A 19,239-nucleotide genomic window follows, 5' to 3' on the forward strand; every position below is an offset into this window, starting at 1 on the left:
TCTCAATGAAACCCCAGTAGCACAGCAACTAAGAGATAGCATAAATAAATGGGACCTCATAAAACTAAAAAGCTTCTGTTCATCAAAAGAAATGGTCTCTAAACTGAAGAGAACACCCACAGAGTGGGAGAAAATATTTGCCAACTATACATCAGACAAAGGACTGATAACCAGAATATGTAGGGAACTTAAAAAACTAAATTCTCCCAAAACTAATGAACCAATAAAGAAATGGGCACGTGAATTAAAAAGAAGAAATTCAAATGGCCAGAAAACACATGAAAAAATGCTCACCATCTCTAGCAATAAAGGAAATGCAAATTAAGATTCCACCTCACCCCTGTTAGAATAGCCATCATCAGCAACACCACCAACAACAGGTGTTGGCGATGATGCGGGGGAAAAAGGAACCCTCTTACACTGTTGGTGGGAATGTAGACTAGTACAACCACTCTGGAAAAAAATTTGGAGGCTACTTAAAAAGCTGGACATCGATCTACCATTTGATCCAGCAATACGTCTCTTGGGGATATACCCAAAAGACTGTGACACAGGTTACTCCAGAGGCACCTGCACACCCATGTTTATTGTGGCACTATTCACAATAGCCAAGTTATGGAAACAGCCAAGATGCCCCACCACCAACGAATGGATTAAGAAAATGTGGTATCTATACACAATGGAATTTTATGCAGCCATGAAGAAGAACGAAATGTTATCATTCGCTGGTAAATGGATGGAATTGGAGAACATCATTCTGAGTGAGGTTAGCCTGGCCCAAAAGACCAAAAATCGTATGTTCTCCCTCATATTGGACATTAGATCAAGGGCAAACACAACAAGGGGATTGGACTATGAGCACATGACAAAAGCGAGAGCACACAAGGAAGGGGTGAGGATAGGTAAGACACCTAAAAAAGTAGCTAGCATTTGTTGCCCTTAATGCAGAGAAACTAAAGCAGATACCTTAAGGCAACTGAGGCCAATAGGAAAAGTGGAACAGGTACTAGTGAAAAGGTTAGTTCAAAAAGAATTAACCTAAAAGGTAACACCCATGCACAGGAAATCAATGTGAGTCAACTCCCTGTATAGCTATCCTTATCTCAACCAGCAAAAACCCTTGTTCCTTTCCTATTACTGCTTATACTCTCTCTACATCAAAATTAGAAATAAGGGCAAAATAGTTTCTGCTGGGTATTGAGGGGGGGGAGAGGGAGGGGGCGGAGTGGGTGGTAAGGGAGGGGTTGGGGGCAGGGAGGAGAAATGAACCAAGCTTTTATGCACATATGAACAATAAAAGAAAAAGGAAAAAAAAAAAGACCACATGCTTAGCAAGCATTGACCTGAGTTCAAATTCCAGTGCATTAAAAAAAAAAAAAAAAGGAAGATCCTAGTACTTGTAGATCCTCCCTGTAACCTAGTTAACAGGAAGTCTGACATCAGGATGACATTCAAAATCATCCTTGAAAAACTGTTTACCAGATCCCATTTACAAAACAAGTAGAGCAAAGTAGACTGCATATATGGTTCAAGTGGTTGAGAGCTGTTCTGTAAAGGCATAATGGTGACTTCATACCTTAGTCCCCAAAAGTTACACAAGTAACAGGGTCACAAGACCATGATGATCATAGGGGAACACCGTTCTTGCCATCTCCACGTCTGTCCACTCCCAATTTATTTGTTCTCCTGCTTTTATCTCTGAGAATTCCCTTTCTGCCTTGAGATGCCTACATACCTTGCTTTTGGGGCTTTCCCCATAGACTAATTCTCTTCCAGTCACGGTCTAAGTTAATCAGCATTTCATTATAAAACAGTATTAGATAAAGAAACTGTAGAAATCAGCACTTAAGTCACGAAGAGCAAAAAGTGTCAGCATCACTCGGAAGCCAAACACGTGCACATGTGGATTTGCATTTACGATGAAACTGGAAATTTGCGGGATTCAAGGAAATTTAAGGACGGATTAGCAGCACCGAGAAGCACTGCATTGAGGGGACAGTGCATAGAGTTTAGTGCAAGCTTCCCTTGAACCTGATGGATTCAAAGGGAAGTCATGTCCCAGTGAGAATTTATGGGGACACGGCACAGGAGCGCCCTGTTCTGCCACAAAAAACACACTCAGGAGGCTCCCCAGCCACCTCAGTCTGTGGAACAGGAATTTGCAGATTAGTTTCCCAGCAGGGCAGTAGACTAAGATGAAGACACCTCAAAGTGACACAGAAAGGCTCAAGGCTCCCAGTCCACCGCCACCCTCCAGTCGCCCACAGACCAATGGCCCTGACCACGTGATCAGGGAGCAGACTCCAGAACAGAAAAGGCCCAGTCAAAATCACCACTGCTTCTGGATGCAACAGTCCCTCCACCCAGCACTGCAGATGCCCAGCCACCCTCTCACCATTTCCCGCTTCTTATGCGTCCAGGTGACCTCCCTATATTCCTGCAGTCAGAAGATTTCACAAACCTGCTGGAACTCTGTAGCTTGAGAAATGGCAGCAGGTTTGTGGTAAATATGGCGATATTGAGGAAGGCAACATGAATCGCCTGTCCCTCCTCATTGGACAGGTGGTGCAGGCGATTAAACAGCCACTCTGATTGGCTAATGGATAAAGGGCCCAAACCCCAAGCCCTTGACTGATGGGAACGTGTAGTGGAGAGGGGAGATGCTAAATGGGTGACTTGAAAGGACAGACTCCAGCAGTTTAGTTTTTGGATAACTACTTTCAGGAGTACTTGCCCTGGACTTCTGAACCTACCATGTACCTCTTATCATATTCACTGTGACCTTCTTGCATACGCTTCCTAAAAATAGAACAACAGGTTTACAGAATTCTAGTTCAATATTCCTTGGAGAAAATTCATCATGTCTGTTAAGGAGGGGAGACACAGGTAGGCTAGGACATAGGAAGTTGATGTAGGGCTGATGGTCAAACTCTGGAAACTGGAATGAAGCAGATTGCCATGGATTCTCATATCTAATTTTTCAACATAATAATTTGCATGCAAGAAAATAAAAACACATTGCCAAATAAAGTAATTTACTTATTTCAAGTATGAACCCCCACCTCCAAAAGACCCAGATAAAATAGACTGGAGATATGGTTCAAGCAGTTGAGCACCTGCTCTGTACATGTTAAACTATAAGTTCAAACTTCAGTTCCCCAAAATAAAACTAGGAAACAAACAAGACCAAGATGATCACAGGAGAAAACTGATTTTGCCAAAACTCCATGTCTGTCAATACCCAAATTCTTTCTTCTTCCGTTTTCTCCTCTATTTCAGAGTAAACCACCTTTCCTTCTTAAAATCACAATCTAAGTTAATCAGTGTTTCATTATAGAAAAATGTTCTAGAAACTACCTGAGGACAATTAATAGTTATGTCAGGAATGGCAAAAAGCATCCTGGCCACTCAGATGCCAAACATGGGCACATGTGGATCAGCATTTCCAAACAATCTGACAATGTGCAGAATTTGTGGAAATTTAGGGACTTATTGGCAGCACTAAGAAGCACTGGATTTTGGACATAGATCAGAGAATTTAGCTCATGCTTCCCTTGACCCTGAAGGTCTCGAAGGGAAGACAGGTCACAGTAAGGAGTTACACTGCAAATGAAGGCCTTGGCCCAGCACAAACTGCATAAATACATGGTGGCATCCCCAGCCACCTCAGTCAGCGAGATAGGGATTTGCAGGCAGAAACTCCCAGCAGAGCTGTGAGCTGGGATGAAGTTGCCTCACAGAGACCTAGGACTGGGTTAAATTCCCCCAGTCCACCACCTTCCTAAGGTGGCAGAGGACCTAAGACCCTAACAGTGTGAACAGAGCATGTTTTGTGGAACCCACAAGACAGGGCCCAGTCAAAACCACCTCTGCTTCTGGTTCCAACAGCCCCTCCACCCAGCATGGCAGATGCCCAGTCACTCTCTCAGCATTTCCCTCTTGTGATGCTTCCAGGTGACCTCCTTATGGTCATGCAGTCAGAAGATTTCACACAGCTACTGGAGCTGAGAAACCTGACAATTCTCCAGCAGACACATGACAAATATGGCAATAATGTGGTAGGCAACCTAGACCTCCTACCACTGTGTCCAAAATAGCTAAGATTACAGGTGGGAGCCACCAGACCCTGTCTCAAGTTCCCATTTCATTGTGCTTTCCCTGTATTACACTTAGTTTTCATCCTTAGTATATCAAATATATTCTTTACTATATTTTAATTTGTTATGTTCTTTCACTTTGCAATATATCTTTTCAGTTTATGTTAATGCAATTTTTGTGTGTGTGTGTATGTGTGTGTGTGTATTACTTTGGTTTTAGCTGAAGACTTTGTAATTGCTAGGAAATCTGTCCAGTGGTGAACTATACCCCTATGTATGTTTTATTTTTAGACAAAATATCAGTAAATAATCCTGACTGGCATCAAATTGATAATCTTTGTGCAACATCCTCCCCAGTGACTGGGATTTAAACTGTGTAGCAACACAATTGCATATTTTGTCTACATTTTTGTGATTCTGATATTTGAACTTTGGTCTAGCACTTCCTCAGCAGGCACATCAAAGGCCTGCAGTATACTTTCAAATAACATTACACAGGGTCAGTATCAATGCAGGTATCATGAAATGCTGCAGTGTCTTCCCTTCCATACCATATTCAGTTGCTCTCATTCATCATTTCCCTCTCAGCAACTGTAAGTACCCAGTACTTACATTTATATAGGATAGCAAATGTGAATAATTGAATTGAGACTGGAGGCATGGCTCAAGTGTTAGAACATGTGCCTCACATGTTAGAATCCCTAACTTTAATCCCCAACATGACCAAGGGAAAGAAAGGATTTGGTGTATCTTAATTCTTTTCAGTACTCTTTTTTTCTGGGATCTTTATTTCTAACCACATTTTCCTTATCCCCAAAAACTCATTGCAATTTTTGCAATACTAGTGCACATGTGATACAGTCTGTAAATAATATTCAATTTGCATTCTCTCTTTCAGAATGAATAATGCCAATTGCTGTAGGAAGAGGTGTGCAACCATACAGAGCTGCCAAAACAGAAGATTCTCAATATCCAAGTTATCTCTTAAATGTGAGGAGGAGGTGTGGCTGAAGAAGTACAGCTCCAGCTTTACAATTCAAAGTCATGAGGTGAAAACCCTATTCCACAAAAAAATGTCTAATACATCTTTTTTGGTATCATTAAAGAGATGCTGAAAATTATCAATTATAAGAAGATTTTGTAAAGGATGGCAAAAATGAAGTGCCTGTAATCACATTTTCAGACACACTGCAAAAAAAGGGAGTTCATTTTTGTAAACTTTGATAATCAAGACAACAAGGATAAAATTGTCATTCACAAATATCATAGTATGTGCAGATTTGTGGTGGCTCATGCCTGTCAAATCATCTACTCAGGAGAAAAATACTGGTAGGATCATGGTTTGAGACTAATCTGGGCAAAAAGTTAATGCAACATCATCTCAGACAATAATTCTGTATGGTGGTATTTGCGAATAATTCCACCTACAAGGGAGATATCTGTGGAAGGATTATAGTATAAGGCAGACATAGTCAAAGTGGGAGGCCCTACATGAAAAATAACTAACATAGCACTAAATAACTTGGGAGCCTGGCTTCAGCTCCAAAAGTCCATGTCCATGGTCAAAAATGTGTGACAGAGCCTGTCAGGACAGAGCAAACCAGGGAAGGATATTGTCCTTGAGACCTTGTCACAGACTTCAGTTACTGGTGGGCAGTTGGGTGAGTGCAGTGGAGTGGACATTCGGGGAGGAGTAGAGGATTGCCTGGAAGAACCTCAGAGTTTTCCATGCTTGACACAGTGCTCCAGGTTAGTCAGTGAGCAAGGGGTTCAATCAGCTGTGTTTCTGAGCAGTTTGTTAATAAAGTTCCATCCTTGTCCTATGAAAAAACATAAAGAAAAACAAAGAAATATGGATTCTATTCTCTATATCATCGAAAATTGCATTTTGAAATTGGCAAAACAACAAAACAAGACAACAAAAAGACCACATCTACTGTGTTCAATATCAGGGCTACTAAACACAAACAAAATGTAATCAAAACACAAATCCTGTTTGATACTAGACAAAATAAAATGATTTTTGCCATTCAAACATTTTAGAAACAAAACAATAAATGAGCAAATATCCAAAAAGATCAAGTGATAAATTCATACACCATTAAATTTAACTAACTAAATTTCATTTCATCCAATTATTCATAAAAGAATTTTTCCAAATTCAAAATAAAATTTAAGAAACTTGCATGCTAAGGCATCATTTCATCATTAAAATACTACAGGAAAAGAGCACAAAAAATTCCTGACTGCTTAAGTGAACTGCAATTTCAAAGGAAAAAGGTGCTAAAAAAGAAACAAAAGGGAAGATGCTAAAGGATGCAGACTGTTGAGCTGACACTACATGAGGAGAAAGTTGTACATTTTTAACCTTAGAGACCATGGTCTCTGTGGAGATACAGCCTATGGTGGCTCACTTCGAGGAAGGGAGTAAGAGGAACCTACAAAAGGAGGAAATTTCACTCATGAACCTCCACACAATTTTCCCCAATTACAGGATGAAATGGCTCACAATGACAATGGCTAATGTGGAAAGGTGTCAAACTCTCATCCAAAGCCAATTCAATATTCAGAGCTGTGCTGCACTTCCTTGCATTGCAAAACTCAAATGAATTACCCAATACCAATTGGCATCCCATGTTTTAATTCTGAGGACAGTCTGGAATGCAGAGCTGTAGAAAATGAATAAGTTTAGCACTGAGTCCCAAGACACTGGCAGTATGGTAGGTTCCAATCCCACATCTGTCTGCTCTGTATGGTCACCATTCCCCAATTTTTTGGCACTGGGGTTTGAATCCAGCACATCACACTTGCTAGGTAGGTGCTGTATCATGGGAGCCACTCCAAAATCCCTTCCTTATGTCCAGGATTTTTGAGATAGTTTCTTGTAAATACTTTGGTTAGGAAGGCTAATTTTCCCAGGGCTGGCTTCAAACCATAATCCTCCTGATCTCTACTCTCTAGATAGGATTGCAGGAGTGAGTCACTAGTGCCAAGCACCATTTCCTATCTTGAAGATATCTGGTGATGGCACTGTGCAACATCTTACTGGTACCATAAAGACACTACCTAAAAAAGACCAAGAACAAACAACCAAATATGCTCCTATTGCTCAGGACATTGTGAGTTTTACTAACTCCATAGCAGAAACTGGGACCAAGACAAACACAAATGAACTCTGAAATTAATAAGTCATTTTATCCAGCAGGCACACCCAAAATCTTCTTTTTCCACAGTCCAAGATAGGAATTCTCAATTGTCACAAACTACATTGTGACTAGACTAATGACCTGACTGTAAATGCAAACAATTGAAAATTTACCCAGGATTACCCAAGTAATCCTTGTGAACACTGGTGATTAAAGACCACCACCCAACCATTTTCCCTATTCTCATTATACTTAGATGTCCTTCCCTTTTAAATCTACAACAAGGCAAGAATATAAACTTTCAATTTCCACACTTCATACCTCAAAAATAATAGCTTAATTGATCACAAGAAACTGAACACTCATTGAGCAAACTGCCCTGAGTGTTCTCTGCTTACTCCAGGTCTGGGATCTCTGACCATGTCCACTAAGAACCAGCAAATGACACCTCCTTTACTGACACTCTAAAGACTGGCTGGCCTCAAAAAAAGATGTTGTGCTATAGGAGCAGATGTCCTTCCATCATCCTTCATCTCTGACCTTCTTTCTCCTCCTGTTTGCTCCTCCCTATAAAACATAGACCTGCTCTGCTTCATTCTTAAGATCCTGCAAGTCTTGCAGTTGCTGCTGCCCCAACAAAATGACCTCCTTTCACTGGGTTCATGTCCTACCTTAATCTGCATTTCATTTGGGAAAATACTGTCTATACATAGGCCAAGTCAACATCAATTATGTCAGAGAAAGCAACAGTCTCAAACCCTAAATACCTCCCCAAATATGCCTCACCTTCAACACAATACGCATATGAAGTCCCTTTTCAGTGAGTTGTGCAAGGCAGGGATAACTATAAATTTACAGATTTATTTTAGCCATTAAAAGTAATTGGTTGTGGTACCGACCACGGAATTGAGACTTCAAATATTTATATTACTCACACTTTCAAACATTTATATCACTCAGGTCAATCCAATGTATCTAGAGTGTTTGGAGCATGAAACCAAGGACCACAGATCATGCTGCACAGGAACCCATGACCTTCTGCCATCTCCATAGTCTGTAGAGGCATGAGCTCTAATGCAGAGCTCCCTGAGAGTGTTGTGGGTCTGGGACAGGTCAAAAGTAGGTAGCTGACAGAATGATTGGCTTAAACCCATCTACTGAGTCCCAACCATGGAAAAGAGAAGACCATGTGACAAATGACACCAATAGTGACTTGGTCTGCAAGGGCAGGGCTGTGGTGGAGAGGACCAGGTCCAACACAGCCACTAAGGCCATGGTCAAATCCCTGATCCTGCCCAGTGTGGGGAAGAAGGTCAGAAACTCATCCTTTCCTGCTCTTGGGGTACCCAGTTCTGGCACATCACCAGCACCAGAAGCAATGCACAGTGAGAAATTGAGTCACAGAAGTGGATCTCAGAAGCACAGAGTGATCCAGAAAATTTATTTTCTGTGGTAAACAATGGGGTCTCTTTCTGATGGTCTCTGATTGGTCATTGCTTACAGTTTCCTCCTTGCAGCACATCTCCTTGGCTTCTGATACAGGACCATTAATGTTAAAAGGGATACATTTCCTGGCACAGTGCCGGGACCAAATACCTTTTTCCAGCTATAGCCTTTATCAGGCTAGGCCTCCTTTCTGGTCCTTACCCAGGCCAGCCTGGGTATTCATTGTATTTAAGCAGAATATTCTCTCAACTTTTCATGGTGGAAACAGCTTCTTCCATTTGGAAATTGGGTCAGCAGTCTGTGGACATTATTTCACAATCAATGTCCAAGCATATACCCCCTGATCTGACAAGAAAGAGCACTAGGTACACCAGAGCAAACACTTTTCCTATTCCACTTTCATGTTCCACCCAACATTTACAACTTCTGACCTGCTCCCCTATCTTCACAAAGGTTCATGATTTTGCCCCAACAATGGTTACCAGAATTAATCAGTGCAAACAAACCAAAACTAACCCAAGTGGTTCATTTGAAGGTGGTGGTACTGGTACTTGAACTCAAGTCCTCACACCTGCTCAGCTGGCACTCTACCACTTAAGTCACTCCACAAGCCCTCCCGATATCTTTGAACTCTTGTTTTCTCCTTCATTTAAAAGCCTGCATACCTTACTTTTGGGGAAATTCCCTAGTATTATACATAAACATAAATCATGTCCTCCATTAATCATGGTGTCATTATAAAATGAGAAACAGTCTGAGAACAGTAACAGATATGTGTGAGTGGGGACAAAGGCCCACTTCCCCTGCAAGAGCAACCATGTATGCATGTAGTCACTCATTTCCAATAGTTCCGGCAATGTAGTGGATACACAGACATTCAGGCATTAGTGGCAGCATTGAGAATACAGGGCCTCAGATGACAGTTTCTTGATTTAAGTCCTGTTTTTCTCTGAACCTGGAAGTTCCAGAAACTCACCTTAGAGAAAGAGCAGAGAGTGTACACTGCATTGCAATGCTCCTTCCCAACATAAACTAAATAAACAAGCACAAGGAATACCCTGCCAACACCACACAGAATGGGATCCTCATGTTTGGAGTGGAGGTGTTCAAAAAAGACTGGACTAGAATGAATCATTTCATAGGGACAGTTCAGAGATTTCAGAGAGTTCATGACTCCCTGCCTGCCCTGCAGGATTTCATGGTCCAACAACTGAGTTGGGCATCAAAAGTGGGACCAAGTGATCCATTGGGAACATGACTGTGGCCCTTTTTGCCAAAATGCAGGGCCAGGACATGCTGTCACCATTTGCAGCTGCTGCTGCAGTCACATGTCCTCAAAGGTTTTGCACTCAGTGTTAATCACTCAGCTGCATAACTGGTTGTTCTGAGAAGACTCTCATCAGTGGACACTGAGACACATGGCACATAGCTTGATGTCCCATTGTGCATCATGGACCATTGACACTGGCACTCACTATTGGTACACACAGGGTAGAAACTGGCTATCCGATTGGCTAATGACTTAGGGCAAGAACCTCAAGGCACTAGAAACATGATCAGTATGCTATTCCTGCCTGTGCTGATCTATAGGATAGTATCCTTCAATAGCCAATGCTCAGGCTTCCTCATTTCTAGAAATTTCTCATGACCCCCCCAGAATAGTCACCTTCTTTGAGTTATACATCTGTGCCCTTAATGTTTATTCCTCCTGAAAATGGGGGAATTGTACTCAGGGAATTCAATATACAGAGTCACATGGAGATTTCATAACATCAGAGAAGGAGGGGTAACAAAGTCAGACAAGGATACAACTGGTAGTGTCAAGCAACAGGAATTTGGGTGGAGGCAAACAGACAATACTTATTCATACTTATTTATTCCGTATTTTCAGGCATGAAACTGAAAGTGCACTTGCAACAGATTTACATTATTTAATGTATAGAGAAGGTAGTGTTATATGGAAGCAAATTATACAAAGGAATGAAGAACAATGAAAAGCAACCTTTGAACTAGCTCATACAAAGAGGCTTCATTGCACAAGGCCACAAGGGAAATCCATGTTCCCATGTTTTGACACAGCTCCAAGGGTGATTAGCACACTGAGCACTGAAAAGTAGCCCTGCAAGTCATGAGTTCCCATAGATGATCAAAGCAACATGAGGCTAGAACTGAGAGCCCATCTCCTATTGACAGATCTCTAGGCTTGAATAACTTATATTCTTCATATTCCTCATACAGACTATCTCAATTAGGTTCCTTTAAGGTTCTTACCTAGAGAAACTCCCGAATGCAAAAATCCTTTCTCTAGGAGATTGCCAAAATGTGGCTTTCTATGAGTCTGACCTTCACAGATTTTCTTAATATATTCATAGAGAAGTGTAAATCTGGAATAACTGTGCATATTAAAAGCACAATGTTGTACAGAAAATGGTCCCTGAAACCAGTTATACCTTCAGAAAGAAGAGAACACCCTCCAGGATTTACTAGTGGGTCCTCTGATTCAAGTTCTGAATTAGAGAACAACTCTCTTATTCAGGGAATACAAGACTCTTGAGTTCTATAGATCTACATTATTTATATACCATAGGATCTTAGAGAATCTTAGAGAGTATTCATTATGTTCACATCAGGCATTGACTAATGAATTATGTAACAATTTCATCCACTTGACTGATGAGCATGTTGAGTTATCTAACATTATTTAATTTATTTTTCTGTTTTTGTAAAATTTTTTGGTGGGACAGGTCTTTAAATGCAAGTCTTTATGTTTGCAAAGACTTAAGCCACACTTTCTGTCTTTTTGGTCAGGTTATTTTTGAAGATGCATTCTCAGGAACTATTTGCCCTTCACTGAAAACATTGCAACATGACAATAGATGAATCCTTGAGACAGGAGATGAATAGATTGGTGGCAGGTCAATTGTCCCCCATAAGGAAGGCCATATGTTCCTCCTCAGCACTAGAAAAAAAAACATACTAAAAAATGAAAGAAACAAAAAAGAAATGAGCTAAAGGAATTCAAATTTTAAATAACCCAACCAAAAAAACAGGACACCTTTATTATTTGTTTTGGTTTCTTCCTAGTGTTATCTTCCCTAGGACAAACCAGCTAATCATTAACTGAGATATCCTTTCCAACAATGGTTATTTCAACTTCCAATTGAAAAGATCATTATAACGCAAAATACAAAAGGAGCAACTTGTTGAAGACTGGTGGCTCACACCTGTCATCCTAGCTACTTTGTAGACTGAGGTCAGGAGGATTATGGTTTAAGGCCACCCTGGACAAATAGTTCTGGAGACCTATCTCTAAATAACTAGACAAAAATAAGCTTGAGATATGTACCAAGTGGTAGAGGCCTTTCTGAAAAGGAAGTCCTGTGTTCAAACCCCAGCCAAACAAAAAGAAAACACAAAAATAGATCTTTATCTTTCATAATTTACCAAATTATTTTATTTGGCTCACAAAGTTTATAAGGGCTGTGATGTCACTCATTTTCACTGCATTACACAAACTTCATAAATATAGATATGGCCATCTCATTTTGAGTAAGAGCAGTGATTATAGAATTTTGAGAATAAACTGAAGCCCTTGTTCTACTCTAAGGTACGTGAACCTATTAATTCCTGTGGTAGTTACAGACCCAAACTGATTTGCTTCATCTATGGCATCACGCATTCAATGAACTGCTATCATCATAGAAACCAGTGGCTCAGGGTCTTGACTGTGAGATCAACATGTATTAACATATCAAATAGCCCTTCATCTGTGCTGATTTTTATGATTATAATCCTACAGGATACCTTGAATATGCTGTTGCACTAGCTAAACCTATACAGAGGTTCTACTTCATACTCTTAATAACTCTCTACCAACATGATGAGACACCTGGTGCCCCACCAAATCCAATGTATCATATATGCCCAACCTTGACCCTTAGCAGAAGTCCCTTTTGCCTCACTACTGATAACTGATCTAGTAATATTATTTCAGTATCACTCAATAACTCTCCTGTCTTTAGACAGGAGAATCAAAAATGTATGAGTGGACGCAATATTCTGTGTAAAACTGAACATTTGAAAATCAGTACATATATACATTCAAAAAGGATTATGTTGTGGCACAGTTTTATTCATCATCCATTTTTTTTTAATTTGGAATGTTCTATTAGTCTTCTCCCCGCCCATAGATTAGGATGGTGTAGTCACCAATAATGAACTAGGTGGGAGTTGACAGCTCACAGACATTGATAGTCTTAATGCACTACAAGCTTCCATTTCTTAACCCTTCAGTTTAACTCATCTCTGGAGTTGCAACTAATTCAGTCAACTGAAGTTTAATAGAAGGAAATCATAAATATGTAAAACAAGCCTATCTTATTAGAGTATGTCTAGGTGCCTGCTTTATACTTGACCATGATTCAGAATACGTTGAAACATTTTTCACCATTTTTGATAGTATTTCTGGCTTACTATGTTTCCAGCAACACAGTTGCATTGACTGCTTATCATTGATTCCACTTTCTTGATAGATTTTCTATGCAATCTGAAATGTCATCATATAGCTAGTCATCATTTTGGATTTGAAGAATCTGCTTTACATTGACCTTATCTTGTAGTCTCACTCTTCTTAATCATTTACTGATATTTTTGTACTTGGACTTAAACTCATGGCCTACACCTGAGTCACTCCCCCACCTCTTTTTTGTGATGGTTTTTTTTTTCAAGATATTGTCACACAAACTATTTCCCCAGGCTGGCTTTGAACCACAATTCTCATGATTTCTGCATCCTGAGAAGCTAAGAGTACATGCATGAGCTCTTGGTGCATGCCTTTCTGACTGTTTTTCTATTCTCTTAGTATTTATCAGATCATTTTGACTTGCAATCATGTAGCTTTACAAAAATCTACAAGAGATAATGAGCCCAATGTTAACTTTCTCCACAAGTATCCTGCAATTTTATTTATTAATTCACATTTTCATTGTCACAATTGAATATTTATACAGAAAACTCAAGTGCCTCAATGGTATATGACTCTGTGAAACCAATATGACTATAATTCTTTACAAAATCTTTAAATGCTATTACATTCCAGCCATTTGTTCTAGAAATCAAACCCTGAATGTACCTATCATGTGCTTCCAAAGAAGCATTTCTTTTTCAGTTTTTGGGCAGTCTTGCTATGTATCCAACGCTTTATTCAAAATCACTCTATTGCCTGTGTTAGCCTCAAACTCATGAATTTCCTATCTCAACTACCCTATTCCTGAAGTAGGAGGCAAGTGACACCAGGTGCAAATAATTTCTTTCTTCTTGATTCATCTTAATGTTCTCCTGGTTAACTGGCTTCATAATGCATGCTACTTTGCTAATTCTCACTTTTAATTAACATTTTCACATCTTTTCTGAGAGTGACAAACAGAATATTGTATCCAACACCAGAGTAGATATCCTTCAAAGTGACATGCCATATCCCCAACTCAAACCAAGACCATGTTCCTACCTAAAATACAATAATGGCATGGAATTTAAATCACATAAGGTATGATTTGGAGTCACGTTGCAATAGAACTGGAAATCAATAGAACACAACTGGAAAACCCCTAAGAAGTCAATTCAATTATAACATTGTAAATGGCACATGTATGAAAGGAAAGTGAGAAGTCATTAAAGTACTTCAAATTATGTGAAAATAAATCTTTTGGGTTTATACATTTGTTTTATAGTACTTTGTTAACATTGGATGTATATTGAACTGATTATGGGCAAAAAGAAAGAGGACAAGCATGAGGATCTGAGAAGAAAGTGGAGAGGAGAGTGTGTATGATGAAAGTAGTATATAAATACATAAGCCTATAACCTAAGGTACTTTGCATTCAGAGATGAGGAGGATGGGTTCCAGATCAGTTGAGAACACATAAGAAAAGAAAAACATAAGACAGGATAAGATGTGAACGCAAAAATGGATCACATGACAAGGGGAGAGCACATGTGGGTGAGAATACGTGGAAAACCCAAAAAATGAAAGCGTTTATATCCCGATTCCAGGGGAACTAATACAGAAACCATAAATCAACAGAGGATTGCATGAGAAGGTAATCAGGACCAGGGTTAGAGATGAATGAACCTGGGTTGTAACATATTTGTAGATGAAAGCAATGCTGGGAATCTTTCTCTATATCTGTCCTTTACTAGTTTTGAATTCCTTATTATCCTTATGTCTTCTCTTCAACAAAATTAGAGATAGTGCAGAACAGGTTCTGCCTGGAAGTGAGGGGGGGGGGGCAGGGGAAGGAAAAGAGTTTAAATAATCCAAACAATAATGCACATTTGAATAGAATAATAAAAAAATTTAAAAAATAGTCACAGAAAAAAGGGCTACAGGTATCACTGAAGTGGTACAGACCTCTCCCATCAAGTGCAAAGCCCTGAAATTCATTATTTTGCATAATATAGGTTTACAAAAACTGATTGTTTTGCTTTCTGGAAAGTATATGGAGAGTTCAATCATTGAATAAGAAAATAAATTGAATATGTAAGCATTTCTTTTCTGAGGTGGCATTGCCTGTGTAATAAAATCACCTAAAACTCTGCTTTGAGAAATTATGCACAAAAAGAAAGACCATGAAACTCTAGCTTCAGGTGAGGACAGCACTAAAACCCTTACTAAAGTCCTTATTAAGTCGTGAATTCCTAAGGCTCATGCTGTGAACCTCAGAATTCACCAAAGTTAATGATCTGTTTAGAATATTCTGTGTATGTCCTCTTGAGAAGGTGGTGACACAGCTTACATATGACAGAAGCAAAAGTAGGATCAACTTTCTCTTCCAAAATATCACAATACTTCCTGAAAGAGAGTTTCACATGAAGAATTTAACTCTGGAGACATGAGAGTCTCTGGTGATTACACCAGATGAAAATTGTTTTTTAAAAGGGAAACCATTATTGGAAGTTGAGGATTAGCCACAGAAATGACTGGTTTCATCCCTGGAAGGAGGATTGGGACTTAAATAATTGTTTCAAATGGAAAGAACATATAAAATACCCTGGAACAGACATAGTTTTTTATTCAACAATGTGATTGTGATGTTTGTCCACATTAAATTATGAATGCTGGTGTGATGTCCATGAGTAACCTGATGTAGAGTAGGTAGGGGTCTGAGAGCAGTGACTCTAAAATGATGTCAGATTTGAACCTGAGACCAAGGGCAAAGAAGTTCCCCTGGGTGGTTTCTACACAGTTGCTCTTCTTTCTAGCTGGGCTCCAGAGCTACTGAAAACAACTTATGAGTGGTGACAGTGAGGAGCTGCAAACCACTCCCAGGAAAGCAGGGCACATACACATGCATACATTTGAGGGGTATTGTTCTTTCTGAAATTGAAGCTTTCAGTGCCTTGCAGCTGTTACCTGGGCAGTATTTGCATTTTCATGCATAGTGCTGTTTGAATGTCACCATAAGATTTCTATGATTACAATTTCTACAGAACTGGCTAAGACAAACACAGATTTAGGAAGCTTCCATGAAAAAAGGTCTCATGATTTTGGCAGTTTGTTCAAGTCAGAAACTTTAACTGTCTTGAGGTGACATCTCCCTTCTCACAAACACTAAGGTGCTGAAGAAGAAATCACTTCAGTGTTCAAGGAGGGGTGGCAGGCCATGGCACACTCCCAAGTTAAATCCTTACCTGCATCTAACTCAACAGAGAATTCTCTTCTGTGAGGTGCATCCAAGTGAACATGCAATGCTATGGATTATGTATAATCTAAGAACGGGCATTTTCTTGGGCCTTGGAAAAAGCTGTCTGTTTCTCTGAGCTAGAAAAAGGTTTGGCTTTAGTACAACTTAATTCCTGTGTAGAATATTCCTGGCATGTAACTCCCATTTCTACATGTATGCAATAATAGCATTCACTATGTTGACACATTTTAATTTGGTTGGCTGAAAATGGCTAAGATTGTCTAAAGAGGTGTGTGAAATTTTACACCATAAAACTAGTTTTCTCATTCCAGCTACCAGAAGTATGACATTAGGACCTCTTTCATTTTCTGGTACCACTCACACAAAAAATAATGAAAATGCACATTACTGTGATGTCAGTCTTAAATAAAATAGCAACAGTTCTTACAAATAAAGAAAGTGACCTTGAAATGGCATGAAAATGTGAGGAAAGGTAAATTTAATCATATTCAGATTACTGAAATGCTATAAGGCAAAATGTAAAAATTTTTTAAACTACAGGACTAGTGGAATAGCTCAGGTGGCAGGGTGCCTGCCTAGCAAATGTGAGGTCCTGAGTTCAAATCTCAGTACTACAAAAATTTTTTACCTGCAGTGAGAAACAGGCATTTCAAAGAAATAACATATAATATTACTAAATGGATATAAAATACAGAGAGATGCAGAGTGTGACATGAATGATATTGAATATGGAATGGGAAGAAAATACATGTAAATTGTTTATATAGTCAAATATAGTTAAGATTTTGTTTGTTAAATATTGAAAAGGTATAATATATTTTATGTGATCCTTGTCATAACTATAAAGAGAAATTATGAATAGAGACAGACTAACAAAGAAAACAAATGAAACCGTATCATGTCAATAATACATAAAACAAAAATCATGTCAGTGAGATTGATGGAAGGGATCAGTATCTACACAAGTCATTAATAAATGTGAAGATGGTGGACTGCACTAATGGCAGCAGTGACTTATTAATACCTCAGAAGCATAGAAACAGAAAGGTGGTGAGGTGTATTATTTCAAAGTGGGCAGTGATGAGAAGGCCCTGAAGGTTGAGTTGTGGACAGCATTTTATACAAAGTAGAAAACTGCAGATCAATTGTAGGTGGAACTACTTGAGAGTCCTTAATAAATGTGAAGATGGCTGACTAGTGCCATGAGCCTTTCCTCAGTATTTCTGAGGGATAGAGGAAGAATGTGGTGAGCCTGAAGCTTTCATGCTGGGTGATGGTGGGAAGGCTTGGAGACTCAGTAGTGAACAGAACCATCTACATATTAGAAAATGCAATCAGGAGAGAGAGAGAGAGAGAAAGAAAGTTTAAGCATGGTTAACTTACAGTGACAGAAGACACACTTAGATAAAAGAAAGAAAGAACATCAGAAAACAGGCAGTGTAGTTTCATAGAAAACAGAAAAAACTATAAAACAACAAGAGAAAATTCATAATTCACACTGAGGGAGAAAGAGAGTTTTGCTGGCTGTCAAAGAATAGCACAGGAAATAGCACAGAAAACCTCAGTAATGACAACAAACACTGTTCCAATATGCAGAAAATTTAGTATAAGGACACCTGCAGTCTTCATAACTAATTGGCTAGGAAAAATTTTGTTCTTCTTGGCACTCATTTAAAGTACAATAGTGGGAGAATATGTTAGAAGTGAAACTTTGCTACATTGTCCAGCAATGTCAGGTGCTGGCTTAGTGATTGCTGGCCTGGAGTGCTGGTCTAGCAGTAGGATGAAGGACTTCAGTAACATTAAGTACAGAGCTCCATGTGGTGGGTAGTAAACTGGTCAGGTACAAAAGGGATAAAGGAAATCTCCTCCTACTTGGGCCATAAGTAGGGAAGTTCACAGAGATGTGGGATGGGGGAATGAACACTTGGAAATGATTATTTGTGGAAGTGAAGTGTAGAAAGTCATAGGCCTTGAGAGTCAGGGATGCCATGGCTTGCAATGTTGGTCACTGCATCACTCCATAGGGCTTCCCAGTCCCATGATGAAACATTTCTAGGTGATCAAAGCTAGTATAAGCAGATGGACAGCTTTGGTTGTGCCTTACTTGTTTTGAGAACAGGGAAAACTCAGAGTAAACACAGTCAGTAATGCAAACAAACCACCCCTTTATATTGATAGGCAAACACCACAAATAGGACAGAAAAGGTAGCCAACTTATTTTCTTAAGAACAATGCTTAAACAAAATGCTAACAGAAAGTGCTAACAGGAATATGGAGGAATGCCATCAGCAAACAGCACAGGAGGTAACACTTCTACCCAAGATAAAGGCATATAAGGAGTGTGATGGGGATCCTTGGTACCACTTCTTCGTAAAAGAATTCAACAAGAAAAGAAAATAGGATAAAAGAGGTTTATTTGAGAAGCAGTGGGCAACTGAACACACGGTAGTGCTGCTGCTGTCTGATATGAGTTGGGCAGCTTTGTTTATGTGATGCAAAGAAAAGAAAATCAAAGGTGCACCCTCTAGCTGGATAGTGGGAAAACTTCACTGGCAATATTGCTGAGGATCTTGAGAACTCAAGCTTTTACTGTGTTCTATGCACATGCGGATGGTCGTTCCTGGAAAACTGGTTTATATGTCATTAACTCTCATACAGTGAGCTAGATGCTGGTGCCTCAAGCCTATAATCCTAATTGTTAGGGTGAACATAAGGAAGCCACACGAGGACTGGACCCTTCCCCATCACAGTGGCTTACTGAAAACTCTACACTCAGCCCCGAAGAATAACAAACATTCACCTTTAGCCATTTACTAGAAATTTCCAACCCAGCTTCATAGAAAG

At 39.5% G+C, this 19,239-nt stretch overlaps 1 protein-coding gene across 10 annotated transcripts in view; it reads right to left on the reverse strand.

Annotated features, from left to right (window-relative positions):
* LOC109676360 (uncharacterized) overlaps positions 1–19,239 on the reverse strand; it is a 62,681-nt gene that overhangs the window by 32,959 nt on the left and 10,483 nt on the right. For 2 of the 10 annotated variants that reach the window (XM_074053734.1, XM_074053733.1), the window contains one exon: positions 5,813–5,917. The exons of 5 other annotated variants lie outside the window; for them this stretch is intronic. In XM_074053734.1, coding sequence (XP_073909835.1) covers positions 5,813–5,827 — 15 coding nt within the window. In that variant the 5' untranslated portion in view covers positions 5,828–5,917. 3 more of the 10 variants (XM_074053737.1, XM_074053735.1, XM_074053732.1) reach the window with 2 other exon arrangements.

Source organism: Castor canadensis, chromosome 14 (assembly GCF_047511655.1).
Source record: "Castor canadensis chromosome 14, mCasCan1.hap1v2, whole genome shotgun sequence".
Classification (NCBI taxonomy): domain Eukaryota; kingdom Metazoa; phylum Chordata; class Mammalia; order Rodentia; family Castoridae; genus Castor; species Castor canadensis.